Raw genomic sequence first — 16,158 nt, forward strand, 5'->3', positions numbered from 1 at the left:
GGGTGAGTTTTGTTTCTTTTAATCCAATTTTTGTCAAAGTGAATAGCTATCTGTTATTAAAATGACATTTATTACGGGGAAAATATATCTTAAAAGACAAAAATTGTTTATTATAAGAGTAAATGTTATCAACTTCAACTACTACAAAATATACAAAACCATGACAAAACTAACAATTATTCCAAAATAAAAACGTGGTTTTATCCAATGAAGCGTGACTGTCGAAGAAAATGTCACGCTTCATTGCACATGCAGCTAGCATCAACACAACATGGCTGGAAGGTTAGCAAGGGCTTGCTATAAACTACGTTTTCTACAAAGCACAAATGTAATTTTCAAGATTATCTTATTTTATATAATGTTATATAAATGATAGTTTATAACTGTATCATTGTTTAGCTGAAATCGTTATATTGAAATAGCTAGCCTATCTTATTCTAGGCCACCTCCTAGTTGGTAGAGCAGCAAGTAGGCTGCACATGCATGTTACATGTAGGCCTAGGCAAGAAAGGTTCCCTTCAAAGCAGATGCTGTATCCAACCAACCTGGCCTAGCCTAAGACAACTGGTTTTTTTTTCTTACCCAAAGTGTTTTGTTCTCTATGCATATCTACATTTATTACGGTAATTTAAAACTCAGTCTTGCCCCGGGTGTGTAGAAAGCGACGACCTCGAATTGGACGACTCCAACGACCCGGGCGACCTCGAATTGGACGACCTAGAATTGGACGACCCATAACACGAAACCGACGACCCTTATAGCCTAGCCTAGCCTAGGCCCAAGTGTGGTATAACATCCCGAAGCCGAACATAGCCAAAGATCTTTAAACCATACCTTATATAATACTTGCAAGCAAACAATTGATTGAAAAAATACAGAAATATCGCCATTTGATACTGAATGTGTCGATACGAACAAACGAACAGATATGGAACGCCAAGAGTGCATCATTAAAACTGCATTCGACTCGATTAGCACACGAAATATCATAAACATGGCAAACCAGGTCAAAACGGCCCCTTTTTCAGCGGCGGCGTTGGCGTTCCATATTTGTTCGTGTCGACACATTCAGTATCAAATGGCGATATTTCTGTATTTTTTCAATCAATTGCTTGCTTGCGATTATTATATAAGGTATGGTTTAAAGATCTTTGGCTATGTTCGGCTTCGGGATGTTATACCACACTTAGGCCTAGGCTAGGCTAGGCTGTAGGGGTCGTCGGTTTCGTGTTATGGGTCGTCCAATTCTAGGTCGTCCAATTCGAGGTCGCCCGGGTCGTTGGGGTCGTCCAATTCGAGGTCGTCGCTTTCTACACACCCGTCTTGCCCCCACCGTACCAGATTAGAAACATGATGAACAAAGAAAAACACAAACATCAATTGAAAAATTAATGTCGGACCATCGACCACTGAAAAAAAGAGTCCCAGAAAAGAGTAGCGTGTGATGTCTACTCAAAACAAATATCATAACAGATGATGATGATAAAATTCACAAAGAGAACTAGATTTAGAAAAGAAAAAATCATTTCGGATTTATGTAGTTCCTCGACTCACTTCATTTGAACCATTTTGTTCAGTTTTGCAGAGCTTCATTTTCCACATCCTCAAAATTAGATGTCCGGTTTTATGAGAAGCCAGAGGAAGCAGTAAGCGATATACCAAATGATTCTACAATTTTGGTTGGAGGTAAAATTAAGATATCCAATCATTGTCTTACAGGGGTACATCTGGTTTAAAGCACTTTTCGGCCTGTGTGCACTTAAAAGAATCATCTAGTGCATCTTTTAAGAAAGTGTAGGTGGTTACCCAAGTCTTTTGATTCATTTAATTTTAAAGATTCTGTCAATTTTAAAGGTCCTGTTTCTGTTGCAAAAAAAAATAACTGAATAAGTTAACCCCAATTTCTTGGGAGCAGAAAATAACCAGGTTAAATGGCAGCCTGAAAATAGCAGTTTAAAACAATACACCCAAGCGATTCGATCTTAGAATACCATTTAACTGGTTATTGCTGTGCAACATTAGCTGTAACACAAAATAACGGTTATTTGATTGACAGCCGCTGACCTCGAGTCAACTACACTGCAGTAACGTTTAAATTGACCGCCAGTGACCATTGCATTTTGGGTACTGTTAACTGATTTCTGTCGGCGACCACCGATTTAAACGGTTATTGAGGAGCAAAAATTGAGCAGAAATGCAGTCGATTTCAAATCTATTTTGAAATAAATGGTTTATTCGACGCTATGCAGCAGAAACAGACCCTAAGTCCTGGTGAGATTAAACTAAATAACTGCATTTGTAATTAAAAAAGTATAATTTATTGGGCTTTGTTTTGACTTTTTTCCCCAATTAAAATATTCCATTCAATGCTGTAGTTAAGTTCTTGTCAATCCTCAAGCACGGTTTTATATTCATTCATGAATAGTTTGTGTAAAGTTGTGAGTTTTTTTAACATTCAGGTTTTGGACTATGTGGAATACCTGAGAATTTGATTGGTGGACTCCTGAACACTGGGGTCAAAGGTCTGACAGCTGTTAGCAACAATGCAGGGTAAGTTGATTAACACACGAATGAAAAGCAGAAAATATAACAAAAATCCAAGCCATAACAAATAATGAATGTTTATGAGTTGAATGGGAAGAATATTTTCATGAGTTTAATTAAACAGCCACATTTTCAATTTATAAAATATTTTCCCCACGAATACAAAACAATTTTGAACACACCAACCATTCAAAAGCAAACTTAGAATCGTGGCTGTCATCTTGAATCGAATGTTAAAGGTGCTAAGCCATGCAAGGTCGGATTATAGCTGCGGAACAGTTATACAGCGCACTCTACAGGTTGGTTGTCGGTTGCAAATTATTCTTGCGTATCACATAACAAACGTCCATTTTTGCACAAAACATGTATGTATACGCAGGGTTCTCGCCACGGTGGTCGACAATGGTCAGCCCCGTCCACCACTCGGAATTTTCGACCACCACTTTCATGATGCCGACCACCACTATATTTACGCATATAGATCTTAGCCTATTGTTCGTAACCTACTATGATGTATTGTTATTATAATTATCTACGCATCGAACCCTGTATATATGGTAGTACCTTAAACATAGGCAATCTAATGCTGAGCTCCGGCGATCAAAGGGTTTATCTGTGGCTGCGCCACAATCAGTTCCACGGCAAGAAATATCTAATAATAAAATCTTACATTTATTAATTTAGTGTTGATAACTTTGGTCTTGGTTTATTACTAAAAACCAAACAGATCAAAAGAATGGTATCATCGTATGTTGGAGAAAACGCAGAATTTGAAAGGCAATATTTATCAGGTGAACTGGAGGTTGAACTGACCCCTCAGGTACGATGTTTGTATAATCAGAACACACCCCTAAAACATAATGGAGCTGGCCATCTTGATATTCTCGTGGCTGTTGAAAACAAAATTAAAAGGGTGGGCTTATTGCAGAGGTTCAAAATGTAGTGGTGTAATTATGCATTTAAGATTTACTTGTCCATATGAACATTTTAGAATTCTATGTACCATGTTTTTTGTAGGGAACTTTGGCTGAAAGGATAAGGGCAGGAGGAGCAGGTATCCCAGCATTCTTTACACCAACTGGCTTTGGAACATTAATTCACGTTGGGGGCGCTCCTATCAAATACAATGCAGATAAATCGGTTGAGATAACAAGTGAACCACGAGAGGTATGAGTAGATATGGTTCTATATGAACGATTATCCGACATCAAAGACAATTATTGTAGAAATATTAGACAATTTAATTCAACTTATTATCACTTATTTCAGGATCGTATGTTTAATGGCATCAACTACATAATGGAAAAGGCTATCACAGGAGACTATGCATTGGTTAAAGCATGGAAGGCAGATCGTGCTGGAAATCTCATATTTAGAAAATCTGCTAGAAACTTTAACGTGCCTATGTCAAAAGCTGCTAAAATTACCATTGCAGAGGTAACAATAGTAAATATTATTTGGTCTCCAATAATAAAACCATGAGTAAAGCTCTGTCTACACTATCAAACTTTATGTGACAAAGAATGTGATGTGCCCATATATGGACATGATGATGTCATATCACTACCATATTTGGGCATTTCACTACCATATTTGGGCACATCACACTTTTTTTGTCAAACTAGTTTGATAGTAGACAGAATAGGCTAAAGCTCAAACAAATTCTGCACTCATTCCAAATTACAATAGAGATATTATTGATTTCAAAGCTTATTTATTATTTGTCCGGCATACACTGTCTAGTAGAATTATTCTAGTTTTGCATAATAAGCTAGTGAAAAAGGTAGCACCATCCCAACGCTCAGGAAAGAATGGAAAATGTGTGCCAAGACAATATTGTATAAGTATTACACTGTAGTTAGGTTATCCCAATGTTACCCAACTGTAGGATACTCTCTATTAAGAAATAATGAAATTGGTCTCAAATAGATAGTATACATATATTTTTTTTTATAAAGTTTTTTTTCTATAATTTTACCTTTCATAAAGATATTGTTATTCATATTGAAAAAAACAATTTTTTTATTGTCTGATTTAATTAGTATGAATTTATTGTATTTTACAATTTTTAGTCCATTCATAATCTTCTGTTCACTATCTTCTGTTCACTGGTGTTTTTTTTTTATAGAATTTAAATCACTTATTTTGTATTTTCTTACTAATATAAAGGTTGAGGAGATTGTTGACGTTGGCACATTTGCTCAAGAAGACATACATATTCCAAGTATTTATGTTCATAGAGTGATCAAAGGTGAAAAATATGAAAAAAGAATTGAGGTAAGTCATGCAGTCCTAAGCAGAGAAAATGATTACTTTTTTTGTTTATTTCTTTTTGTAAAGACCTTGGTACAAATGAGTACTTAATACCTGGTTGTTACAAGATTTTTCTATGCAGTACTTCGCTAAAATATATTAAAAAAACAATACTGTCTAATACTGTATATTTGGTCTGTATTTTAGAGGCTAACACTACAGAAAGAAGAAGATTCAACAAGCGATGGCAGCAGCCCAGCAGTTGCAATGAGGGAACGTATTGTCCGACGAGCCGCTTTGGAGTTTGAAGATGGAATGTATGGTATCCTTCAAAATAAGTACAATATATGGAAAGGGACATCATTTTAAGGTCACAAAACATGGCTGTTGGACCTTGTGTGTATAATGGGTTTAGACAGTTTGTTTTACCACTTTACTTCCATTAAATCCCATCATTCCGACCGTAAATCTTCTAATTCTAACCCTGGGTTATTATTCTTTGATTGTTTTTTAGGGTGGGTTACTATTAGAAGGGGGGTTACTATTAGAGTAGTGGGTTACTATTACTAATCTTAAATTAGGCACCTGAAAATAGTAACCCGGTCAGCAACTCATTGCAAAATTTACTGTATGTCGACACGAAACTCAACTGTGTCAACATAAGCGCTCGGAGCAACTGAACGAACTGAGTTGAATGTTCTAATTTTTCGAAACTAAATGCAAAAAAAATGATGATTACGGCAATCATGACTATAGTTATAACCAGATCCATGTCAAAATAGGCACTTTCACATGGCATCTTTTCAGTTTATTCATTTCCTCACAACTATTTCCTTTCAGTTGGGTTGCTTAGAGTTTCAGATCGATACAAACCTGCTGTATGTTATGATTAAATGTATTCCTTAATTGATATTTAGCAAACTTGGGAATTGGAATGCCAATGCTAGCTAGCAATTACATTCCAGCTGGAGTCAATGTTCATCTACAGAGTGAAAATGGAATTCTTGGATTGGTGAGTTCAATTTTACATTTGGATGTTTACATTTAATGTTGTTATACCATTTAATTTTGTTTTGTTTATATTTTGTTTGTTGTTATGAAGTACTTTTAATTTATTAGAGGGGACCCGTATATGTTAACTCACTGGGCTAAACTGGTGTCATAATTTGAATTTAAGTGGATTAATGAGAAAAAAGTTAGCATTTTTTTTTTTTGTGATAGGGTCCATTTCCAAAGCCTGGAAAGCAGGATGCTGATCTTATCAATGCTGGTAAAGAAACCGTTACAACAATTCCAGCAGCTAGCTTCTTCTCAAGTGATGACTCATTTGCTATGATCAGAGGGTAAGGTTCTTTTATTAATGTATTATACTTTAGCTATATGTGAAAATGAATTAAATATTCACTGAAAAAAAATTAGGCAAGTCATTATGATTCAATATTTTAAAGTTAAATGAATAATATTGTAACATATTTATAGGTACCACCAAGGCAGACACTCAACATTCTAAACATTTAAAATGAATTTATCTTTGTTCTTTTAGTGGACATGTTGATTTGACAATACTTGGTGCAATGCAGGTATCAAAGTATGGAGATCTTGCTAATTGGATGATTCCAGGCAAGATGGTGAAGGGAATGGGCGGAGCAATGGATCTAGTTGCTTCTCCAGGCACTCGAGTGGTGGTTACAATGGAACACACTGCAAAAGGCAAGCATAAAATCCTGGATGATTGTAGCCTACCACTTACAGGGGTCAAGTGTGTTGACAGGATCATTACAGATATGGTAAGAAAACATTTATTATCCAACATTTACTTTTAATCTTAATTTGCAGTGCATATTTACTTGGAGTAGAAGACACGTTCAGGACCTAACAAAGTGGTTTTTCTTGTTTTTAATTTTTATTTGAACCATATTTAATGAGGATGATTCATCCAGCAATTGCTGATCATTTGGGACCCTCAGAACAGATACAATACACAAAATACAACAATAACAGTAAAGTAAAAGAAAAACAAAAGCCTATAAATAAAATAAATTATTTTTTATTTTTATTTATTCAATTTTCTGCCATACAATACAAAGAAGACAAAACAAATATGAAAGGCAACTTTCAAGGCAACAATATGAAGGTGCTAAACACCTATGCTAGTTGGTCAACAAATTACATGAGAATTCAAAATTTGGAATATAGTAAATAACTGATATGTTAAATTAAGCAAAAATAATAAATATATATACTTAGATCAAATATTTTACAATTTAAAGTCTGGAAAAGGATTACATAGTTTGGAGAAAAGTCATAAGTCTAGGTTTGAATGAGGACAAGGATAATGAATTGCAGATAGATAGATCATTGTAGAAATCCCTTAATTTAAACATAATGTTTTCTCTTGTTTGTTCCATAGGAAAGTGTCCCCCTTAATATTAGTATCTTCTGAATAGACGTGTCCCAAAGGAGGGGTTCTACTATATATTACTTGCTTTGTATGTATGTATGATAAAGATATATTTGTTTGCAGGATAAAAATGACTGACCATGCCATACATTTTTTTTTCAATAGCGCACCCTTTGTCTGGCTCTGCATTTTTCTGTATTTCTTTCAATTTCTGAGTGCTTAATTTATTCTTTGTTTTTACGCAGTGTGTATTTGACATTGATAAGGAGAATGGTCTCACATTGGTGGAGCTTTCTGAAGGTGTAACAGTGGAGGATGTAATTGAAGCTACGGGGACAGATTTCAATATAACAGACAATTTAAAACCAATGGGACAGATATCAAAATAAATGTTTACAGATAAAAAGACAAAGGTTATGTATCATCATGTTTACGGAAAGAAAAACTAGCGATAAGCCGTACAGACCAAGTTAAACTTGTTAAAACAGACACAAGCTGTGTGTAAGTACAGTTTAGGGTGAACTAGCTAAGTGTGACCATATATTATTATATTTTTAGTATTTATTTGTATTATCTGTAAAATTCCTATTTGCAACATTACACTTTTAAACATTGTTTACATTTCTCTGGTTTAAGCAGGATGGTTGAGATAATGTATAGCGAGTATTATAGTATTACAAATTAATAACCAGTAAAGCCAGTGGAAATCATAAAATTGTGGGATACCGTTTTGGAAGGTTAAACCTCTTCAGTATTTTCTGGTAAATAATGTACTGCTCCCAATCACAAATAGAGTGTAAATTATTATATACATGTCTCTATTGGGAAAACTTTTGAAGTCCTATATTGTTAATTTTAGTTCAATCTACTTTTATGCTAGAAGAAATACTGTAAAATTTTGTTTAATTTTTTTTTATTACACCTTATTTATAGAGGGTGACCCTAAAGAGCGTATGTTGACAATCAAGGGGCCCTCTTGATGAGTGACAGTGGCTATGTGTATACTAGTACACCGGGGTAAACCCCTACTCGTCTCGAAAGATGTACTAGGTTCTTTAAAATGCACATGAGCCAGATGTGTACACTGGACCTACGGTTTATAGTCCTTTTCCGAGAAGAGTCGTTCTACCACCAGAACCATGGAGCAGTTTGAACCCTTGCCGATGTTAATTTGACAAGGTATTATGGTTCCACTGTCTTAACCGCTTGGCCACTCACAGCTCAATACTGTAGATGGAGGCTTTGAAATTAACACCACCATTATTACACCACAACTAGTACGGTTACCCTTACCAATTTAGCACAAATAATACTGTTAAAAGATAGAATATTGTGTATATCTTTATGGTTGTGTATAACATAGTTACTTAAAAAAGGAGTATATGCATAGAGATCTCTAATGAGACAACTGTGCGATGAGAAAGAACTCACAATCATGAAAATATATTTAAATATAAATTCTATGTTATCTCTATTATAGAGATGGCAAAATTACCAATTGAAAAGTATAATTGAATAAATGTCTTCCGATATTGGAAATTATTTGTCATTTTTTTAGACTTCACTTTCTTAGTGGTTAATACATTACTAGATCATTCACATTCTCTTCAAGAGTTTGCTTCAATGTAGTATATCAGGAGTAACCTCTCTTGTGGATTTGAGAGAGTTGTTTTTTAACTTTTTTTAAAAATGGGGTATCAGCAAAAGGTATTTGTAGTCTGATTTGTATGAAATACAAGCTAAACTAAGTTTCTTGTGAAACATTTTTAATACTCCAATTATAAATAAAAACGATTAATCCACTTCCAACACTTATTTGATCTGATTTTGAATTATGCAGCTTTACTGAATTTATGGCAGGTGTAATGACAATGCAGCAGCAGTGATATGCTATATATTTCCCCTATTTATAAAAATGAATTTAATTCAGATAGTGTATACTGTGTGTGTACTAAAAAAATATGACACAACAAATTCAAATAGACCTTCTTTTATAATTCCTTCATTTTATATTCCTGTTCAAAAAATATTACAGTCAACTCTTTCGAAACAGACATACCAACAAAATGCCTAGCTTTCACAATACAATTTAAATAGTGTATTTGTAGGAAAGGTGGTTGTACTGTATTTATTTTGCTATTTAAAAATTAATGGTATATTTAATATTAAAATAATACTGCTCTTTCTAATCATAGGGAGATTTTCTTTAGTTGCAAAATTCCCCTTCATTTATTTCGTCTACTTGGCATGCATTTTAGGATCTTATCTTTTTGTTCCAAGTTTAATTTTTTTTCAGGAAAGTTAGAAGATGTATGTATTTTTCTGGGCCAGCATGAGGCAAACGGGGCGCATGCCTCCTCTGATATTTTCAATTTCCACAACCCAACCAACTCCCCAGCAGAGATCGTCATTGTTATATATTAAAAATAATATTTAAAGCATGTTTGCCTCGTCTGTTTTTAACCTCTAGCTACGGTATTGTTTTTCTATTTAAATGCATGTGTCTTGCTAAAAAAAATCTATTTATAAAAGTAACCATGTACACACAAAAAAGAGCCTAAAAGTGTATTTGTTTCTCCATATGTGAGTAAAACACCACGTAACATTACTTTACTTTCAAATCGGTTATTATGAATAAAACAATTACAGTATATTGTACAGTAATTAGTATATTTGGACAGACAAAAATAATGTTTATCTTCACATGATAGAATTATCAATAAATCAATTAAATTACAATCCATAAACAAGCAGGCACCCAACAGAGTGTCCCCTTAATAGGAACTTGGCCATATTGTTAAAGCATACAGTAATAATGCCCCTTAGTTAATTTCACAAACAAGTACTAATAGATAATGCTGTTTTGTACAGTAGAGTGACGATACTGGCTATATTGAATGACCAATAGTATATAGAAGTATTTGTTTTCATTAGTTTTAAAGATGTATTGTCCCCCTGAAAAAATAATTTGTAAAATGTTTTTTGTTGAATATCCCATTTTAATGTCACATAATAGTTATTCACTTTGACCAAAAATTAGGCTGGAAAAACAATTATTTACCTGAAAAAACTGTAATTTAAAGCAAAAAATAGTCAAATTGTCTGCCAGCCAATGGGTTTTTGGTTGAATTTAATCGTTTATTTTGTTATTTTATACGTGAAAACATTATATTTCGGGTTTTTTTCCTATGAAAGTGATTAACTTTGTTAAAACTACAAAATGACCTATTCAAACTCAGATTTTATTAAATCTTCATTTTTCATGTTTTTGGGGGACAGTACATCTTTAAACGTTTTATCATTTCCTTTTTACTATAGTAGTAGTTTCTCATGTTCTTTTATTGTGTTTTTGAAGAAGTTTTCTCTCATAATCAGATCCACCAACCAGGACCATAAAAGCTGGCGTACCTGCAAGTATTCGGTATCTATACAGGGGGAAATAAAAAGATTATTAGAGAAAAGGAATTATAGATATTAGCATATGGACTCCTTGTCTTAAATTTCAAAACCATATCAATAGGTAGAATACTAAATCATTGTTATTAGATATCCTGCAAGCAAGATTGAGGTTTTTAGTGGTCTATCGATTCAGCACTTTCACAATTTCAGAGGTTTACGCACACTAGGGAGTCAACACCCAAGGTTTGTATAATGTGTGTAAACTCTGAAGTCTGTCTAGGCAATGTGAAAGTCCCTTACATTCTGTATGATGTGTGTAAATTATAGAGCTTTGTTGGCGATATCAGAGAGGATCAACATGTATTCGCATTTAAGAAGAGATCTGACAATTTTCCACAATACACCACAACAGACTAGGAGAGAATACACAGGTTTTGCAACGCTACAAATAGGATAACTTTAAGAATATGAAATGGGGATCAGCTCAAAAGTTTCACAAATGTATGACGTATCCGTTATTGTATTCGTAGCATTGCTAAACCTCCCTATTTATGACAATAAGCAACAGACCAATCAGAAAATGGGCATTCACAGTGAAATAAGTAATACCATTATTTGAATACGAATGCAAACATAACAATCAAAAACCCATACAAAATGTCTTACCGTGAATCTGACAATATAGTTTTCAAAGTGCTGTGTGCGTTCACTTTAATCAGAAGTTGGCTATTATGATCCTCAAAATAAACCTATAAAAAAAATCAAAAAAGATATTAAATCAATGAGGTATAATATATGTAAAATTTTTGATATAAAATAATTCTCTACTGGTACTCTTATATTAATATAATTTCTATTAAAATATGTCAAATTATGTAAGCTGCCATATGTTATAAAAGCATTGTTACAACCACAGCTGCCGATAATCCTAAAACTCAAATGCATGAAAAGAAAGGTTACTGTCACAGAATTAGAAATCAAAGAACAAGCTGATCCGTCAGCCTATGCTGAATCACTGCTGTAAACAAAAATCTTTTTGAAATCCATGTTTCTATATGTTACCGAAAGCCAAATGATGGTAATTCATTACAGTTACCTGTAAGCGATTGAGGTCATATTTCTTTTCAATGTCCCACTCAATAAATTCATCTTCACCAAACATTACCTCTAGATGATCTTGTAAACTGTATACGATGAAGAAAACCACAAGATATAAAAATTAAATAACATTATTAGATCGCCAAGCAAAACTCTGGAGTTTACACACATCTACAGTAGGGGCACATACCAAACTAAACACAGGCGGTGACACTCTAATGTGAATAAAATATAGAGCTTTCGTTTGAAAGGTTAAATTAAAAAATGGCTCTAAAAAGATTCAAACATGCAACAGTATCATACCCACAACAATTACCTTGCATTTTCATTAAACGCTTCAATAAGTTCTGTAGTTGCGTGTTCGGGATACATGAACCTGACAGGCCATATAAGAGCGCCCTCTTCATCTAAAGATACTATGTTATCACTTCCTTGAAGCGTTGCGTACATTCTATCTTCTTCGGATAATAACTCATTATCTTCATCTTCATCGTTTTGTAACTTGATATTCCTTTGCTATTATTATTTCAAGAAATAATAAAGAAAATTTTCTAAACTGTTTTCTAGATTTATTTATGATATCATACATAAAGAAAACAAACAGAACAAACAAACAAAAAATCGGAATCATTAGTATGGTACCAGGGATAGCCCTCTAATTTACATCCTAAAGGGTCTCTGCATGATCAAATTTTTCTTGACTCTTCAAAAGGTATATTGATGTTTGACAGTAGGATAATCCTCTATCAAAAACATAATAAAATAGCAGATATTAAATTAAAATTATTAGCTTAGCATGAACTTATTTTTTTAATGATGGAGTGAGGCATTTATTTTTTAATCCGATAAGATGATTAAAGAAACATAATTTGGTAATAATATATTTCAACAAGTAACAAGAACCAAGTTTCTGCATAATATTTCCACAAGCCTGTTAATGCAATCAGAAATCATCAATATTGTATACTGTTGTATCCCTGAGCTTTTAATATTTTTCTTTCTGTCTTGTTTTTAAGGAAATGAATTTTATAAATATAATACCTTTATAGCTTCCAGAAGTCTTTGTTTTTGTGCTCTTTCTTTCTTTTCTTGTATCATTCTTTTCCTTCTTTCTTTTTCAAATATTTTCTACAATTTTATAAAAAAAATTGCTATTGCATATGTAGGAATGGGTTAAGAAAATATTGTTTTGTTAAAAAACACAGGGGCAGCATATACCAAAGAGAGGGAGCATATACCTCAGAAGGGGCATAGGCCCTATAAGTACCTCAGAGGGATCATATACCCCAGGGGGAGCATATACCTCAGAGAGGGAGCATATAACTCAGAGGGAGCATAGGCCCTATCAGTACCTCAGAGGGATCATATACCCCAGGGGTCCTTATACCCCAGGGGGGCCATAACCCCAGGGGACCGTGTACCCCTGGGACAATATACCCCAGGGGAGACCATATACCCCAGGGGAGACCATATATCCCAGGGGAGATCTTATATCCCAGGGGGGGCCATATACACCAGGGGACCATATATCCCAGGTGGACCACACATCCAATGGTTGGCTTATCTATAAGAATATAATGTATTTAGGCATAATAAAAATATAGTACAATCAGGTTTGTGGTACATGACGTGTTTCTAAAAAGGAAGTAAATTAGGGTTGAGAATGTCTGGACGTTTTGGTTGTTTTGATATAATACTGTACTTCCTGTTGCTACTGCAAACCTGACTGTACTAGTGTTTATTCACCATGCACATTTTTGAACAATAAAAGTGTTTAGTAAAATTGAATGTGCCCATTATATGGACACGATGACATCATATCACTACCATATTTTGGTACACACAGTGTAGACAGAGCTTCAACAATAATAAAATGATAAAGTACGGTTTGATAAACAATTACTTACATGTGCTTTATCTGCTTTTAATCGATACTCCTGTAAAGTAACGTCTGTGGGTTTTTCCTTAAAAAACAAAAAATTATAGTATACAAATAATGCACAAGTCTAAATTCGTACGTTAGTGGAGATGCGGCGCACTCTTGGGTATTCACAATGCCGTGCATGTCGCAACATTTTAAACTCGACTACGCCACATCTTCACTAACACACTCTGATTTGTGCATTATTTGTATACTAAACAATGTACCAAGAAATTAAAAACAGAGAACTTAGTACTAATGACTCAACAATCCACCCTTCATGCAAAACCTGCTTTGAAAATGTCTACATTTCTGTAAAATTACGTGTAAACATTAGAATTGTTTGAATACCTTTAAACCTCGATCACACCATTGCACGGCAGCTGAGTAAAGTTCTAACTTCATGCAACACTGAATACAACGAAGAACAGCTTTATTATGATCAGGATTTAACTCTAGGGCTTTCACAGCATCATTCAGCGAAGAACGATAATTACCTTGAAATAATACAAAAAACAATTAATCATCATATTATTCATGTAAAAGAAAGGTAACCGTAAATGTGAGTCCTGTATTCATTCTGAACTTAGGGGAATGAGCTGTAAGGGGCTCATTGTACTAAGCCTTGTCATTTATATGTGGTAGAGTGGCCAGTTGCTCTACAAGCTGCCTTTAACCTCCCTAGTAATTTGTGTTATTAATGTAAAAGAAAAGGTAGGGAATGAGCTGTTAGGGTCTCATTGTACTAAACTTTTATCCAGGGAGTTGTAAAATAAATTTTTACAACTCCTGCTTTTATCCACCCAAAACTACATGAAAAGACATGTCCTAAATATAAAAACAAATATTATCAAAGGTTTTCAAAAGTACCTAAGTGGTATTCAGCAGCAGCCTTGTTTGTATACAAAATAGCATTAAGTTTATCATCTTTAGCATTCTGCTTCAGACCCTCACTGTAGGCTTTGCTGGCCATTTTGAATTTCTTCTTCTTAAAACAATCATTACCATCATCTTTGTAGCTTAAAGCAGTTTCTGAAGGAGAAAAAAATGTATTCCAAAATCAATTCTATTTAAAAAAGAATCGATGTATGATTTTTGGAATGAGGGAATGTCAAAATTGTTTAACACTAGCCTTGTCTACACTATAAAAAAAATATGATGTGCTCATGGATATGATGTCATATGACTACCATATTTGGGCATATGACTACCATATTTGGGCATATCACACTTTTTTTTGTCAAAGTAAATTGATAGTGTAGACAAAGAAGCATTAAAAAAAATTTTTACAAAATTTTTTTTAATGTATTAATGTATTACTATTTGTCCACTTAATAGGGGTGTGGGGTTAGTAGGGGTGTTGGGTTAGTAAAAGTAGGGCGTGGGGTTAGTAGGGGCATGGGGTTAGTAGGGGAGTGGGGTTAGTAGGGGAGTGGGGTTAGTAGGGGAGTGGGGTGGGGTTAGTAATAGTAGGGGCGAGAGGATAGTAGGGGCGTGGGGATAGTAGGGGCGTGAGGTTAGTAGGGGAGTGGGAATAGTAATAGTAGGGGCGTGGGGTTAGTAGGGGAGTGGGGTTAGTAGGGGAGTGGGGTTAGTAATAGTAGGGGTGTGGGGTTAGTAGGGGAGTGGGGTTAGTAATAGTAGGGGTGTGGGGTTAGTAGGGATAGTGTATATCACATTTTAGTACCTTCAGGTGTTCCTTCATCATATTTTAATGCTTGTAATGCTTCTATTGCTGTAGATGTTGCACCATCATCAGTTTTTGTCATAAATGCAGGAATCTTTTCTATTTCCTATTTTAAAAAAGATATTGGTTAAAATTAATGAATGAAATAATCAACTATGTTTTTAATTGCTACATAAATAATATAAACTACCGGTATGTACTCTTACTTTTTTTCTTAAATTAATGTTATACGTTAACATATTAAAAATACAATAGATAAAATATGTTTTTAGGTTTAGACCACCTTGAAAGGCTCCATCAATATCAGTTTTTAATTTATAGTTTTATACAAATGTAATCTTTTAGTCTAGTAGATTTTTTTGTAGATTAATATAAAAAAAAAAGTAAATAATTTTAGGCCTATTTAGTATTATTATATTTAATTATAAAATTGTTTCAACCCTAACCACACACTAGGTAATAGGTAAAGTTGCCTTTTTCCTTTTTGTTTGGTGTTATACAACTTAGTTAGGCTAGTCAGACAGGCCACTTTCAGGCCAGGCTAGAATGAGCCTCTATTACTATATTATTAGAGGGATAGGGAGGGCTACTAGTACTAGTACTAGGCCTAGGCCTACACTACAGTCTACAGCCTACGATTCATCAATCACTAATTTTCAACATAAAAATTAATACCTCTCTCCAATTTTCTTCAGTCAGCCCATCACTGTACGGTTTTCTAGGTAACGTATCCATAAAAGCATCTATTTTAGCATCTAAATCTTGGGCGAGTTCATGAGCTTTTCCATGATTTGAGGCTGCCATTATTGTGTACGTCGTTCTTCTCAGCATAAAAATGTAAAAACCTCATGGATG

At 34.1% G+C, this 16,158-nt stretch overlaps 2 protein-coding genes across 3 annotated transcripts; one reads left to right on the plus strand and one right to left on the minus strand.

Moving 5' to 3' along the window:
* The first annotated feature begins 263 nt into the window (after nucleotides 1–263).
* Nucleotides 264–7,695, plus strand: LOC144844396 (succinyl-CoA:3-ketoacid coenzyme A transferase 1, mitochondrial-like). The gene is made up of 12 exons (XM_078701290.1): nucleotides 264–328; nucleotides 1,578–1,686; nucleotides 2,460–2,550; nucleotides 3,229–3,364; nucleotides 3,562–3,711; nucleotides 3,814–3,981; nucleotides 4,714–4,821; nucleotides 5,005–5,119; nucleotides 5,715–5,809; nucleotides 6,019–6,140; nucleotides 6,341–6,584; nucleotides 7,444–7,695. Exons 1-12 carry the CDS (start codon nucleotides 272–274, stop codon nucleotides 7,585–7,587), a joined length of 1,539 nt encoding a protein of 512 aa, XP_078557416.1. The 5' UTR covers nucleotides 264–271; the 3' UTR covers nucleotides 7,588–7,695.
* A 1,388-nt stretch (nucleotides 7,696–9,083) lies between these two features.
* On the minus strand, nucleotides 9,084–16,126 carry LOC144844329 (tetratricopeptide repeat protein 4-like). Of its 2 annotated transcripts, XM_078701187.1 has the most exons (11): nucleotides 15,979–16,126; nucleotides 15,304–15,409; nucleotides 14,487–14,648; nucleotides 13,968–14,113; nucleotides 13,603–13,659; nucleotides 12,737–12,823; nucleotides 12,012–12,211; nucleotides 11,694–11,781; nucleotides 11,264–11,346; nucleotides 10,484–10,623; nucleotides 9,084–10,135 (listed from the first exon to the last, which is right to left on the minus strand). In XM_078701187.1, exons 1-10 carry the CDS (start codon nucleotides 16,105–16,107, stop codon nucleotides 10,527–10,529), a joined length of 1,155 nt encoding a protein of 384 aa, XP_078557313.1. In that variant the 5' UTR covers nucleotides 16,108–16,126; the 3' UTR covers nucleotides 9,084–10,135; nucleotides 10,484–10,526. The 2 variants fall into 2 exon arrangements, with proteins under 2 accessions (XP_078557313.1, XP_078557312.1); XM_078701186.1 differs by lacking the exon at nucleotides 9,084–10,135 and having other exon boundaries at nucleotides 10,475–10,623.
* Between the last annotated feature and the right edge of the window lie 32 nt (nucleotides 16,127–16,158).

This window comes from Antedon bifida, chromosome 6 (genome assembly GCF_963402885.1).
Source record: "Antedon bifida chromosome 6, ecAntBifi1.1, whole genome shotgun sequence".
Taxonomy (NCBI): Eukaryota; Metazoa; Echinodermata; class Crinoidea; order Comatulida; family Antedonidae; genus Antedon; species Antedon bifida.